The sequence below is a fragment of the Ictalurus furcatus genome, chromosome 15 (genome assembly GCF_023375685.1).
Source record: "Ictalurus furcatus strain D&B chromosome 15, Billie_1.0, whole genome shotgun sequence".
NCBI classification, from domain to species: Eukaryota; Metazoa; Chordata; class Actinopteri; order Siluriformes; family Ictaluridae; genus Ictalurus; species Ictalurus furcatus.
The window spans coordinates 13,851,336-13,867,494 of NC_071269.1; the positions used below are offsets into that span (position 1 = coordinate 13,851,336).

A 16,159-nucleotide genomic window follows, 5' to 3' on the forward strand; every position below is an offset into this window, starting at 1 on the left:
GAAGCAGCAAAGCATCCCCACACTATCACACTTCCACCACTATGCTTGACTGTAGGTATGATGTTCTTTTTGTGGAATTCTGTGTTTGGTTAATGCCAGTTGTAATGGGACCCGTCTTCCAAACAGTTCCACTTTTGACTCATCAATCCACAGAACATTCTCCCAAAATGTTTGAGGATCATCATGGTGTGTTTTGGCAAAATTCAGACAGGTCTTAATGTTCTTCTTGGTTAGCAGTGGCTTTTGCCTTGCCACTCTTCTATGACCTTTATTGATGCCAGAGAAACCTGCAGGTCATTTATTGTTGTCCTGGGCTCTTTTGAGTAGTTGCTGTGCTCTTGGAGGAATTTTGGAAGGTTGGCCACTTCTGGAAAGGTTCACTACTGTGCCGAGTTTTTTTTTCAATTTGAGATAATGGCTCTCACTGTGGTCCATTGGAGTCTCAGAGACTTCAAAAAAGCTTTGCAACCCTTCCCAGACTGCTGTATTTCAATCACCTTCTTCCTCACCATTTTTGGAATTTCTTTGAATATTGGCATAGTGCCTTACTGGGTAAGACCTTTTAACCAACTTCATGCTGTTCGATTTAAGTTCTATTTAAGTATTGATTTTATTGAACAGGGTTTGCAGTAATCAGTCCTGGTTGCATCTAGTCCACCTGAACCCCATTATGAATGCAGTTTCATAGATTTGTGGAATTTGTAACAGGGGCAAATACATTTTCACACAGGCCCAGTTATTTGCTTTTTTTTTTTTTGCTTCAATAAATAACAATAATTTAAAAACTGCATTTTGTGTTTACTCAGGTTGTCTTTGTTTAGTCTTACATCTTTGTTTTACTTTCTGAAACAATTTATTATGATATGCACAAAAACAAAAGAGATCTGGATGGTGTATATACTTTTTCACAGCACTGTATCTAATCTGTAGATGCTTATCTCTTGGCTTTAATGTACTATATTTAGGACTGATGCTGCACTAAAACTTTGCAGGAAGGCAGATCTCTATGAATATGACGCACTTTTCTGTTTTCACCTACAGAGCAGGTGAGCCAGTGTGAATGAATGCGTGTACACCAAAAGGCCTGGGATTGTTTTCCAAAAATGTTGGGCTGCACACTGCGTCTTGGACGGATCACAGTAGCATAGCAGCCGAAAATAAGGCAGTTTAACCGACGAAAACATGCAGCTGATGTGGCCACAAACAAGAGCTTGTGTTTCATAACACATGTGCTCATCATCACAGACCCCCAACGACGCCTGAAATCAATTTGTGTTTAAAAATGACTTTGCAGTATGACTATTAATATGATTTGTGTCTCTTGGACATTTAAAGTAAGACCTGAACAGCAACAGTACGATTTTTTTTTTTTTTTTTCAATGGCGGGAGGGTGCAGCTGCTTTGTGTTGGTTTGGGGTGTCTCGAGCACTTCCTGGATTTGAGAGTCGCCTCCGCGCGCGCAGTCCCGTCACAGCCAGCCAGCCAGCCAGCCATCCAGCCGCGCTCCGGGACCTTTCCGCTTCCACGCGCCTTTTATTGCACGGAATTTACACGGAAACGCGTTCATTTGAGCGATCATCTGAATGAGAGACGCGTGCTTCCGATTCCGTTGTCCGTTCCGCGCTTAGCTCTGTTTGGGACGGCAGCTCATTCTAACAGGTGGTAAGCGAATTCAGGTGGAGCTCAGCTCAGGAGGAGGAGGGTGTACAGGCTATTTCAACGACGAACGGTTTTGCCGAACGGAGCTCAAACAAAAGACTTTGACAGCTAGCGTCTTATCTGTTTTTTTATTTTCTATTATTATTATTATTATTATTATTATTATTATTATTATTATTTAAAATCAGGGATTTATTGAGGGATTGTCCCGGTGCATCCGAGCATTCAGAAGAGCCGAGCAGCTCGTGGTAATTAGCTTGAGAATCTAGTCTACAGAACACAGGTGGGGGAGAGTGAGACATATAGACTGTGCGGGGTTTTTTGGACTGGTAGGAAAGCAGCCCCCTCCCCTCTGTTCCTTTGAGAAAAGCCAGCACCGATATTGGTTCCGTTTTCCCTCTGGGACAAGAGGAGAAACGGTTCAGCAAACAGGTGCGAGGACGGACGCACGCACGCACGCGCACACTCCTGGCTCATTGTTTAAACGGGATACACCTATGTGCTGAGACTAAATGTCCGAGAGCACGAGCTCGAGATTTCTCACTCAGAAGGGGAGAAACTAGGGGAGCGTGACGTATTTGGAAATAGCTCATTTTCGAAGTCCCACTCTGACGATTCAGAGGAGGGTTTAGGACAGACAGAGAGAGAGAGAGATGTCAGGAAGGAAGCACAACGCGGATTCCTCGAAAAGGAACCCGGCACCATCCGAAATTGAAATGTTCGGCGAATTTCAGGACTGGTGCCTGCGCACTTACGGAGATTCGGCCAAGACAAAGACCGTGACCCGGCGCAAATACGACAAAATCCTCCAGGCGCTCTCTCTGGGCGAGGACTCGGACGCCTACGCGGATGGCAGCCACATCAACGCCAAATTTAAGTTCTGGGTTAAATCCAAAGGCTTCCAAGTCGGGAACGGCGACAGCCAGAAAGACAGGAATGGAAAATCCGACAGACCCGTGCTGTACGTCCCCATCAAGGCAACGGTTAGTAGTCTACGAGTGTCTCTTTTCCTCCACCTCTCTCCTCCCTTTTATCTTGCCTTATGGCTGTGCGCGTAATAACCTAGCGCATTTACCTATGCAAATATATTCGTAGCCAGTCGTGAGCAGGCACGTTTGATTGACACAAGCGCACCTTTCTGACAGTAAAGCATCAGTTAATCAAAATCAGAAAATTGACTTTGGTGCTGCACACTTTACTGATTTCCCTACTCGGACACACCTGGTTTAGGAGATGGTGTTGGAGCAGTCTGGAAATCGACTGTTGTGCAATCCTGAACGGTGTGTGCTTCACACCGGCATACTACAGTAATAAATAGTACGTCTAAAGAAGTACTCTCTATATAATGTTTCACAGAGTTGAGAGGAAACGAGCTTGGAAGTCTAGGCTACAGTCGACAGGTAGGATTGAACTGATCCTGAATTAAGCATGCCAAACCACGCTGCAGCGTATAGGTTCTGGTCCTGAGTATCACCCCTGCACATTTTAAGGGGTTCCCTGCTCTAGTGCACCCACTTTAACCCAGGAAGTGCTGCTCAATTAGAGGACTAATTGGTTCAGGTGTGTTGTTCGAGCAGGAAAACACTGCAGTGTGCAGGACAAGGGAAGGCTCCAGGAGTTTTGGCATCTTGTATTAATGACAGAGCACCGCTCGGAATTACTCCACCTGCAAAAGAAAAAAAAAGTTGCGCCGTAGTTTGAGAACATCAATAATACACACTGCCATTTCTGTGGAATAAAGTGGGCGCTATTTCGGTTATATCATTAAAACACCGGTTATTAAATACCATCCCAGGTACTTAGTGCCCTGCCTCATTATCTAGTAAGTTATATCAAATGTTATCATTATCCAGGAATTATATTATGCAGTAAATTAACTGACAGTTAATTCCTAATTAATATAAAATAGGCTGAAGATTAGCGGTGTCCCGCCGCGGGATAGCGCAACGAGTGCGCGTCCGTGTGCCGTGTGTGTGTGCGCGCGCGCAGCTTTTTAACTTTAGTAAGCGCCACTAGACTGATTAACTAACCTCGATTCACATGGCCAAAACGTGTAGAAATTGTCCTGTAGTTTCCATAGGCTGACTCACACCCCCTCCCACGCGCTACCTTCCTGCAGAGTTTAATAGCAGCCCTAATCTCCTCCACCTGCGCCAACTAATCATTGTTTTCAGAAGACCTTTCTCTGCTTCATCAGATGCATGACATGCGGGTTGGGATCAAACTCTGCAGGTGAGAATAGTCCACAAAACTCAACCCCAATACAGTTTTAAGTCATTTCCTGCTTTTCCTATGTAATCAGATTCATACAAATACAAAGCGACTTGGCGTATGTATTTTTTTAATGCATCATTTTCAATGTATAGTTTTCAGAAATAATATTTAGTAACAGTGTTTATTAAGAAAATGGTATTTGTTGAACAGATTGATGAAGGTGTTAATCAACAAGATGTTAGTTCAGACAAAAAAAAAAAAAAAACCCAAACACACCTGCTGGGAAGATATTTGACTCCCCTCTCCAGAATATTGTGGAGGAAGGTGTGTGTATTGTGCACACACACACACACACACACACAAATGTGAAGAGGCAGGAGGGTCAGGTCACCGCAAGAGAGAAACTATGGATAGTTCAGAGATTCATCATGGTTACTTCAGTTCAGATTATAGATCTTTTTTGCTCTCCCTGTACCCCTGATGATGAAGTGGCTGCCCCAGATTCACCCAGTTTATTCAGAAACCATTCTCTCTCGTCTCTCATGCTCCCGCTCCCTCTGTTCCTTTTCATCTCCCTTTCTTCACTCTCCAATTGACTTCAATTAGGCCCCTTGGAGAAAGCTGAAAGGTTTGATTTTTGGCTGATGTTCAGTCTGATGAATGGGAAATTCTACCACAAAAAAGGGACAGGCTTGTCACTGCTCGTTACTGCTGTTACCCACATGCAGCAGGCAAACCTCTTGCTGCTTGATTGACAGTTCAGGGTCATTTTGGATTGTGCAGAGCTGTATATAGTGAAGATATAATGCTTTGTATTGATCTAAACAACCTCACCTATATGGTCATTCAAGTGACCTTAGATGAAGAGCTGCCTGGTTGCACACACTTCAACAAAAGGGTCAAGTGTCTTGTCGCCCCCCCAAAAAAGAAGACTTTTGTCTAATCTTAGGGGTCAACAATATGGCAAAAATATAGTTTTCTGCAGGTGCTAACAAGCTGTTTAAAAAAACTAGAACAGCTAATAATCTACTGTCCACTACATTCTTAAACTTTACACAGTTTACTTGCTTTATATATGTAGTACTTGAAATAAAACCCTAACATTTTTCACTAAATGGAAATTAGGTCACAGCAATACATCAATGACCTACTCCAGAAGAGCCTTAGAAGCAACAGATGATTTGAAAACCCAAAATGTAAACTTTTCTCCTAATTTGTGTGGTGTGGTGTTAGTTCTTCCACCATGTAGAACAGGCTGCGATCATTGAGTGCAAAAATTATTATATTAAACCTTTTTGAGTGTGAATATATATAGATATAATGCTGCAAGAAAGTTTGTGAACCCTTTACAATTTTCTGGATTTATGCATATATTTGACCTGAAATGTGATCAGATTTCATCCAAGTCCTAATATTCGATAAAGAGCGTCCAATTAAACAAATGACTAAAACAGTATTGTTTTTACATTAATTGATTGAGCAAAATTATACAACATTAAATATCTTTGTTGGGGAAAAAAAGTCCATGAACCTTTGCTTTCAGTATCTTGTGACCCCCTTGAGCAGCAATAACTTCAACCAAATGTTGAATGTTGATGTTACAAAACTGCTTCGACTCAGTGATTTTTGTGGGCTTCCTCGCATGGACTGTTCTCTTTAGGTCATTCCATAACATTTCTTATGGGTTAAGGTCTGGACTTTCAGTGTCCATTCCAAAATGTTACATTTCTTCTGCTTTAACCATTTCTTTTTAGACTTAGTTATGTGCTTAGGGTCATTGTCTTGCCACATGACTCACATATGGTTAAGTTTAAGTCCATGGACAGATCCCCTTTACACTCTCTTGTAGAATGTGCTGGTACAATCCAGAATTCATAGATCCATTGGTAATGGCAAGCCATCCTGGACCCAATGCATCAAAGCAGCACCAAATCATGATGCTGCCACCCCCATGCTTCACAGTTGGGATGCAGTGTTTTTTTTTGGGGGGGGATCTTTTGTGTAGAACCCTACAACAGTGTTTTCCTGTCAGATAGGGTTTTAAGTAGAACCTCTTTAGGAAGCTAAGAACCCCTAAGTGTAGTTCGCAGCTATTATTAAAGCAGAAGAACACTCCTACTTTTTGAGTTGCTGGGAGTTTTAAGTTAAAAAGTATAGTGCTTAGGCTTGACAGTCTGCGTGTGTGAGTGTGTGTATGTGTGAGAGAGAGAGAGAAAGAGAGGGAGTGAGAGTGATCGTGAGAGAGATGGATGGGTGTGAGTGCACACTGATGATGACTACAGTAATGAGATAATGATCGGTCTCAGCATACTGACTGTGTCATTATGGCTTACAAGTCCAGAGCTGTTTCTCAGCTGTGTGACACTGAAGCTGAGCAGATGCTTGGTGTTTCACCTGAGAGTCTTATTTCTTCTTCATATAGGGCCATATTTTACATGATGTCTCTCAAGTCAGATAATTTCAATGTCTTTTGTTTTAAATAGATGACTGACACACCAAGTCAGTACCATGCATGAAATATGAGCCATGCACAAAGGTGCGTCCAAGAAACCTTGTATGGGCTGTCCTTTAGTAACTTTTATTACTAGACCACAATACAGAGATGTTGACTGTTGTGGTTGTTTGTGTGTGTATGTGTGTTTGTGCAATAGGGGATGGCCATATGTTTGAAGCTGTGTTTGAGGTGTGAGATTTGAGGGTTTTTTAAGGACCCTATAATAGGCATGACTTCAGGGGTGGAGTTTCAGAGTGAGAAAGAGATGACTAAAGACAAAGTGGGGCAAAGAAAGTGCAACAGATTTTGAAATCGATGAGGGCCCAGCCGAGGCAGGAAATCGTCAGAAACCCATCACATGAAGTTGACACCCGTGACTCTGTGGATGCTAATAATAACCCCATAATGTATCTCTGTTTCTTCTATCCCTGACGCTCTTTCTCTACCCCTCTTTCTCTTTGTGTCTTCTAGTGAAATTGATCTCAATATTGTGTGCTGATATATCAAAGGGCCAATGAAAGAAAAAAAAATACATTAGGGCTTTAGAGAAGAAGAAGACATTACAGTATACTAAGCCTCATGGGTTTTTACAAGTAAACTCCTATACATTTATAAGTCTGTATTCTGGCCAGAAAAGTTTGCTGTGGTATGTGTATATATATTCTGTAGCGGGGTCATCAACTGGCTGACCCCAGCATGCATTCAGACCCAACAAGGTATTTCAGCAAACCGAACCAAGTACTTGAAAAAGTATTGTAGCAGAGCTGATAAACAAATGAAAATATAAACTGACTGTTGTTCAGGAACGATATGGTGCTAAACATGATCCAGCTCAGCTTCTGTAGCAGATCCTCATGTTTTATCCAACCACATGTATTTATGTAAATTATTTAGCTGAAGGCAGCTCATCAGAAAAGAGACTAGCTAAAATGCTAGGTCACTAAGTCATAAATGGAAGAGTTTTCATAGACTTATTATTATTATTATTATTATTATTATTATTATTATTAATTTTATTTACTCTTTGTGGTGTGGTTAGCAAACTGGCTTGTCTTGAAAAGTCCACAGCAAAAACATAATGATGAACGACAATTGGACAGGGAAATATGTGCTTAATCTGCCTTCCTCAAATCTCATGTGTTCAGAGTCCATGGTGTTGGTCAAAAATGGTAATGTGAAGCACTACAATGGAAAAATCATAGCCACTTTAAACATTTTATCTAACTGAACCTTTCAACATTTTAGTTGAATACCCATGCTTTAAAGTGTGTGTTTGGGACTCACCTTATCAGTGAATGTACCTGAGTAACCCTTCTCACACAAAATAAATACTGCAATTTGGTTGAACTGGTCTAACGATCCCTCAGTAACATGCTCAGTGAGGGTATAAGGTGGAGTGAGTGTGTGAGAGAGAGAGAGAGAGAGAGAGAGAGAGAGAGAGGAAGAGAGGAGGGGAGAGGGTAGGGTGGGGTTGGGTAGAGGTAGAAGTCTTTATCCCCTGTGCCTAAGGGTCCCAGTGTCTATTGTGTTGGTGGATATAACATGTATATTTGGCCTGTCCTATTCTATTGTGTGTTGTCAGATAACACTACCTAAGATTATTTTCTGTTTCCAATATTTGGAAGAAATTCTGAGAGACGTGTGTGTGTATATAGACAATTTAAATGTCTTTTTCTCTTTTCCCTTTTACAACCACTTTAGGTGAAATACCTGTTTACCTGCATATACCCCCACCCCCCAAGTCTTTTTCCCTAAGCTGTTACACTGGCTCGAATATCACACACACACACACACACACACACACACACACACACACACACACACACACACACACACACACTATAAGTCTAAGGGCAGCTGTTAGGGAAGTCAGTAAATGTTTATGCGATACATGGACTTTTTCATCAATTCTTAAGTCAGTGTAGTTTTGTAAATTAAGCTCGAAATCTGTAATTTTTCAGAGAAAGAAAATTGTGGTTGTTTGTCAATGTAACGCAAAGTTCATCATTGACCTTAGACTTCTATTATAAGTGAGTTTGAGTGAACTAATAATAATAATAGCTGCTTCTTCTTCTTATGCTTCTTCTTCTTCTTATGCTTCTTATTCTTTTCAATTCAATTTTATTTGTATAGTGCTTTTTACAATGGATATTGTCTCAAATCAGCTTTACAGAAACATATAAACACAGGATACAGATTTTAAGTGTGTGAATTTATCCCTATTGAGCAAGCTAGTGGTGACAGTGGCAAGGAAAAACTCCCTAAGATGATAAGAGGAAGAAACCTTGAGAGGAACCAGACTCAGAAGGAAACCCATCCTCATCTGGGTAACAACGGATAGTGTGAAAGTAAAAAAAAAAAAATTCATTATGGTTTTATATGAAGTCTGTTTGTTGAACTAGTCCACTGTTCAAAGGAGACCAGAGTACAAAACTGCATGTTGTAATTGCAGTCCCAAGGCCATAATAGCAACCTTAGTCCCAGTAACCACAGTGAGAATGTCCATCTGGAATTATTCTTCTTATTCTTATGCTTCTTATTCTAAATTATTATGACAAAACAAAAGAAATGAAGGACAAATACAAGTCACAAAAGAATCAGAGATACTAAAGCATTCATGACTCAGAATTAATAAGATATCAAATACCAAGGACAATAAAGGGTAAATAAGCAGAAAATCAATTTAAAAAAAAGACAGAAGATAGACAGTATGCCAAGACAAAACCAAATTACATAGTAAGTAAGCAGGAAATAAACCATACAGTAAAGGGGAGTCCATACACTTCAGCATGGGAATCCAGAAACAGAGGAACTGGTAATCGGTGAGAAGCATGTTTTTAGTTTAGGTTTAAGTAGTAGTCACAGAGACTTTGAGGAAGTTCCAATGTCTAGGAGCTAAAACGATAAACACCCTACCACTTGCTGAGGCCAATCTAAAAGGGCACCACAAGAAGTGTTTGAGCAGGAGTATAGGGATGAAGGTCAGCAATGTACTATGCCTCAAAACTGTGATGGTCTTCAAGCATATTATAGGAACTTTGTTCTCAATGCATAAATGGACAGGCAACTAGTGCATTTTATATAGAATATATGATATGTAATGTGAGCTGATTTGTATCTATGTGTATAAGGACCCTGGACACAGAGTTTTGACTACATTGTAAATTATTGTGGAGTTTATCAACATAATGAATAAAGAGAATGCTGAGGATAGGGTGGAGTCTAACAACACTGCGAAGATGTTGGAAGGCAGTCATGGTAAGTGAGCTAATAAGAATAAAAAATGAGTGATGAGCTCAAATTATAGCAGGCTTACAGGGGCGTGCAGCAATGCACAAAATTAAATTTGATATGGTAGTGTTATGATACATTTTCAATACAGCAAAAATAGGCATTGTCTGAATACGTCTTGGCTTCCATTTTCAATGTATTAAAATATTTACCATTATACAAGAACAATAAATAAAACGGTGTTCGCATGATCCATTCAGACTATTAGCAGCATATAAAGAAACATGTCTGGGGTTTAAATTTCTCATTCTGCTGTTAGCTTGTTGATGGACAAAACACAATGTGGCACCGTGTTGTTGATTTTTTTTTGTTTGTTTTTTCTCAGAAAAAAAAAATCTAAATTAATGTTATACAAGGAGCAAAAAGAAGCTATTGGATTTACAAAGTATTACTAATTTGTAATGCTTGGAGGCAACTTTTTTTTTTATACATCACCTTACGCACATAGTTTCTCAGACTATAAAACTAGACTGGACTGCAGTGTACTCTGTGTCCTCTCGGGCTTGATGACACACACACACACACGCCTTGGCGCCCCTCTGCTGGTTGAGCAGCTGTAGATTAGATGGTCTGGCAGTAATTGTGTTACTGGGACTTCTGGGTTTCAGGGAGAGAGACACAGATATGGAAGGAGTGAAACAACAAAAAGTACAAAAATAATAAGGGAAACAGCGGAAAGTGTTATTCAGCCGCAGTTTCATGCACAGGCTGCAGCATTTAGTTTGTACAGCATGAAATAAAGAAAAAAACACTTGAAAAGCGGTCCTCTGGGTCTAAATCCACTTAGTAGGGTTGATTTAATGCAAGAGTGTTCCCTGAGAGCAGAGAAAAAACACCTAGATTTCCAGAGCTGTCAGTTTTCCATCATATGGGTAGAGCTCTTCAGAGAGCCTGAATGTAGAACAGAAAGTGTGTTTCTTCACCTCAGGGTTAGAGAGAGAGATGTTGTAAGAAGTGAGAACACCACCATAGTGGAAGTAATTGATTCAAGAAGACAGGGTATGACCAACACGGTTCCAGATATCATATCTGACTACGTTTACATGGACAGCAGTAATGTAATTATTGACCTTATTCTGAATAAGACAGTATTGTTATTAAGGTGTTTTTAAATGAGTTTCTTTTAGAATGTTCCTTTCATGTTCAGGTTTTACATGTTATAGAACATAGATCGATTAATGGCACACGTCATTACGTCCCCACGCCGTCCGACGTTCCCTCCAGAATTTCACGTATCAATATACAGTTCGTCTTCATTATTTACATTCACAAACAATTTCTGCAGTGTGGCATGGTGCATTATCCTGTTGAAAGAGGCCACTGCCATTAGGGAATACCCCTGTCAGCATGGGCACTCTGACCGGTCTGTGGCTATGCAGCCTCATATGCAGCAAGCTGTGTTGCACTGTATGTTCCGACACTTTTTTTTTTTATCATAGCCAACTGTGTCTTTTTCAGCAGTTTGTGCTACAGTAGCTCTTCTGAGGGATCGGACTAGATGGGCTAGCTTTCGCTCCCCATGCGCATCAGTGAGCCTTGTGCGCCAATGTCCATGTTACTGGTTCACCAGTTGTCCTTCCTTGAACCACTATTGGTAGGTACTATCCACTGCATACCGAGAACACCCCACAAGACCTGCTGTTTTGGGGGTGCACTGACCCAGTTGTCTAGCCATTACAATTTGGCCCTTGCGACTCCTTGACAGGTGCCTTTGTTATTCGGTGTTCTTCACTTCACCTGTCAGTGATTTTAATGTTATGGCTGATTGGTTCACTGTTTTGTGGAGGTAAATATGCATCACTCATCAGTTAGCTAGGTTATTACTATTTCTCTACAATTTAATGCGAATACAACATTATCCCTCATACTGAAGCACATTTTCAGATGACTCTGCGATGGATTTGATCTGAAATGGGTTGTCAGGGCTAACACCAACTTGTGGAGTCCCTGCCAGCTCTAGTGCACACGGTCGTTAAGGTAAAAGGGGGACATGCCAAGTACTATTCTAAAACTCATGTAATTCATATTCCTCTGTATTTCTTTAATTCATTCCCCACTGTATATACAGGTTATAGAACAGGTGAGTGCTTGAGCACTCACTGATGATGTAATACTGAACAGAGATGCTGTAATCCCACCACCCTTGATATTAAATGTGCACACCGAGAGAGACTTGGTGACAGGCAGAATGGATTTGTTTCATTAGTCAGCACTGAGAAGAGAAATAAAGAGACAGCGTGCTTCCCCAACCTGGCAGCAGATGAGGCCTATTAGCCTCGTGTGCGATTCATTAGTGCACTGAAAGCCTCCTGAGAGATAATAAGAGCTCATTCAGGAATAACCAACAATACAATGTCACGTTACAGTGATTGTCTTTATTTTTTGCTATGAGTACATTTGCACCTTATTAAATGGCTTTTATTAGTTTATCCCCAACTGCTTCTGTTCAGGACTTGGTGTCTCTCTGCTCACAAATGCCTGGTTGCAAACACACATTCATATATTAAAGGCCAAATAAAGGTCTGGCTTCAATGTCATTCCTGACATGGATTTCTATAACAAACCATGTTGATGAATTGAGAACACAGCCATTAGAGTGTGTGTGCTGCTATCACAGTTTTATACATCATCAAGAGAAAGTTACATAGAAATATACTTAATTATTTAATAATTTTTGTTTATAAATAGCAAAAAAAGACAAAACTACGTGGCCATAAAGTATAGCTTTAATTTATCAATAAATTAAAGCAAGATAAATATTCTCAAACAGGAATACAGGCAAAAACATTAACTGCTCCAGTAAAAAAGTAAAGAATGTTGCATGTCCCTTTGTTCTGAGGGATTGACCAGAGTATTTAGTATGCATATGCATTGTTCTCAAATAATAAAAAAGAAAATCTTGAATTTCATTTAAGACCCTGAAATCCTCCTGTTCTTTTCTATCCTCTCTGGACCTCCATATCTAGCTCTCTGTATCGCTACAAATATTGTTATCTCCTCCCTCTCCCTCTCTCTCTCTCTCTCTCTCTCTCTCTCCTCTCTCTCTCTGTGTTTCCACCATCTATCCATATTGTACAATGCTAAGTAACTTTCAGAAATATATATATATATATATATATATATATATATATATATATATATATATATATATATATATATACTTGTGTGTGTGTGTGTGTGTGTGTGTGTGTGTGTTCATATCCAGTTGTAATATTTGGAAAGTCATTATCAGATCTCTGCAATTTTCATGATATCGTCTAATAGTGAAAATTTCCCTTTGTACTTCAGCTTTCATAGTTGGTTGAGAATGATGCAGAGGTTTAGAGAAAGGCTCTGTAGTGGTTGTCTTGGTAATGTCTGTATCCTTATTCGTATAAGATTTCCTATTGTATGCCGTTTACGACTCCAGTATTCCCAGAACATGACATGATGAGATTTGTGCTTAGAGCTGGAGGAATGTATAAATCTTTACCAAAAAATAAGTAAATTGTACCTCTATACATTACACGTCCAACAGCTGTAAAGCAGTTATAAAACACAGGATGCACAGAAGAATGAAAACTCTGCAACAACGGATACATGCAAAGAAACTCTACGTTAGCCAAAACCAACATGAGGTCCATTACCAATAAATTTCCTAGAAGATTGAAAAAAGATCAAAGTAAATGAGATTTGTGAGTGACTTGCACTTAGATTTAAATATATCAGGAGAACAGTTTAAGTGGAGTCAGTGGAAGTACATGAGGATCACAGTCTGATTTATTAGCTTTGTCAAAGTACTGCTTATTTTCTTCCAACATAAGGAAACTGATTTTAGCCATCCTTCACTTCTAATTTTGTTTGCATTATGCAAAGAAGCTAGCGGTTCAGTCCCAAATATACTGACCACAACTACAACAAAAACACATTCCTGGAACACTGGGATGCAGTCCATTTTACAGAAGTCTGTATAGTAAATAGTGAATGATTCTGGGAGCAAAGTCAGACACAGTATTTCACCAGGAAGAGATACAACATAACAGGTTCTTACAACGAATTTTGTGCTTATACACGGTTTAGTAGTAATGAGTGAGCCACAGACTGAGTCGAAGCAAGTAAACTGTGTGTTCAGGTATGCAAAATTGGTCTCTTGTTCTAAGGGTTTACTGTAGAGGCTCCTTGTACACTTGCTCATGCGGTGCATTTCCTGGTTTTTATGTTGCCCATGTTCCAACCTGAGCCTTTACACTCGCACATACACCCCCGCTATAATGTGGCCATGCAGGCTGTACTGTGTGCAGAGTGGATGGTGCCACTGTCTTCCCCTCATTCCTACAGTTGCCATGGTGAGCAGGGTCTGTGCCATGGCTGCTCCTTTGGAGAAGAAATTAACAGTACTTTAATTGGCTCAAGGCTCACAGTGTGTCTTATCTGCCTGCCATACGCCTCAATAGCTCCCCATTCTCCACATATGCACTGCCGTGTGCCTGTTCGTGTGACAGGAATGAGTTGGAGGGTGTTGTAATTTGTGTGCATACTTGCTTAGACTTTTGAGGTTGAGCAGTCTAGGTTAAAGCTTGCAGGTTTTTTTTGTTTTTGTTTTAACACATAGACACACACAGACTAAAATTGCATGCACCTTTGAAACTAATGGACTCATTGTATGACTCACCAGCCAAAATCAGACTCTTAACTGTCTATACATTTGCTGTAAACATGCCTACTTCCTGTTAAAACTATTCATAGATTCAATAGATCTTAGCACTTTGAGCTAAGATTGACCCATCTATGACAACTCTTGCTTGGTGGGCATAACTTTCCAGATTGCTAAAACATTTTTGTTGCTAAACTGGCAGCACAGATTCAGATGTGAATTTATATCACGTTCAGTACTTCAAAACAAGAAAACTTGTTTTAATTTTCAGAAACTTACTTTTCACAAGTGAAAGCTCCTATAATATAAAATGTAAGGTTTTATTTTATGAGGGATTTTATCCAGGAGTTAAAGCAGGGTGTTCACAGTTTACAGAGTTTACAGTTCATGGCTGTTTAATACCATTTAGCGCCTCCTCAATTATTAGCTAGCTTTTCCGCATATTTGGTAGGTCATGTGAAGTTTTGTAAGATTAGATTTGAATTTGGATTTGGAATGTATATTTGTATTTGGGCACTGTTGGATTACCGTGTCAGGAATGCTCTGTTTATCATGATGTAGCTAACTTTGCTTAGGGTGTCTGTCATGTTAGCTTTTGCATTATGTTGCTTGCTCAATTTAAAGCAATTATAGAAAGGTATTTTTATGTGAAGCTTATTGTTTGTGATTTTACTGTACTCTCGTCATTGATCCTGTTATATAAATGTAAAAAAAAATCTACTCTGATTTATTGTTTATACATTGTTATTAGACTATTATTACTGTTATCAGTAGCAGTTAAGCATTTGCTCATGACAGGCAAGTCATGGTTAATAATCATTTCAGTTCCAATTGAAATTTACATTAACATAAATTACACTGCTTTGCTCAAGTTTCTAACAGTTATTTCTTGCAATTAAATTATTGACAGTGTAGGTAAATGTGCAGTGCTCTCCACTAATATTGGCACCCTTGGTAAATTTGAGCAAATAAGGCTGTGAAAAATTGTCTTTATTGTTTAACATTTTGATCTTTCGTTAAAAAAATCACAAAAATACTCTGCTCTCGTGCATATCAAACAATTGCAAACAAAAGTTTTTTAAAAAAATCTATCTGTGTGTGTGTGTGTGTGTGTGTATATATATATATATATATATATATATATATATATATATATATATATATATATATATATATATATATATACATATATGTGTGTATATATATATATATATATATATATATATATATATATATATATATATATATATATATATATATATATACATATATGTGTGTATATATATATGTGTGTGTATATATATATGTGTGTGTATATATATATATATATATATATATATATATATATATATATATATATCTTTTGTTAAATATAGGTGTGCCACAATTATTGTCACCTTTTTAGTCAATACTTTGTGCTACCTCCCTTTGCCAAGATAACAGCTCTGAGTCTTCTCCTATAATGCCTGATGAGGTTGCAGAATACATGGCAAGGTATCTTAGACCGTTCCTCCATACAGAATCTCTCCATATCTTGGACCTCAAAATTTGATGGATCGAAAGATCATGATTAAAGAAAATCATGGATAGCTCCAAATCTATTCTGGCACCAAACTTACAGGACTGTGTTAAACAGATGAAGGTGAAGAAAAAGTCACCTTTCAGCACGATAACGACCCAAAGTCCAAGTCAACAAAAGAATGACTCTATGTAGATATATACTGTGTATATATCACCAAGAAAACAGACTCTTGCAACCTTCTCCTTGATTGCTCCTTGCTGATAGTCATTCTTTTTCAGGAGCAGTGGGAGCATGTTGGTAGAACTTTTTGATCTTATCTTTGCTGGTTCGTCTTAGTAACCATGTC

The 16,159-nt window shown here is 39.2% G+C and overlaps 1 protein-coding gene across 1 annotated transcript in view; it reads left to right on the forward strand.

The window, feature by feature from the left end:
- The first annotated feature begins 1,373 nt into the window (after positions 1-1,373).
- nol4lb (nucleolar protein 4-like b) overlaps positions 1,374-16,159 on the forward strand; it is a 105,737-nt gene continuing 90,951 nt past the window's right edge. The window contains exon 1 of the mRNA XM_053642665.1: positions 1,374-2,642. Within this exon, the coding sequence (XP_053498640.1) occupies positions 2,313-2,642 (330 nt within the window). The 5' untranslated portion in view covers positions 1,374-2,312. The remainder of the gene's footprint in view (positions 2,643-16,159) is intronic.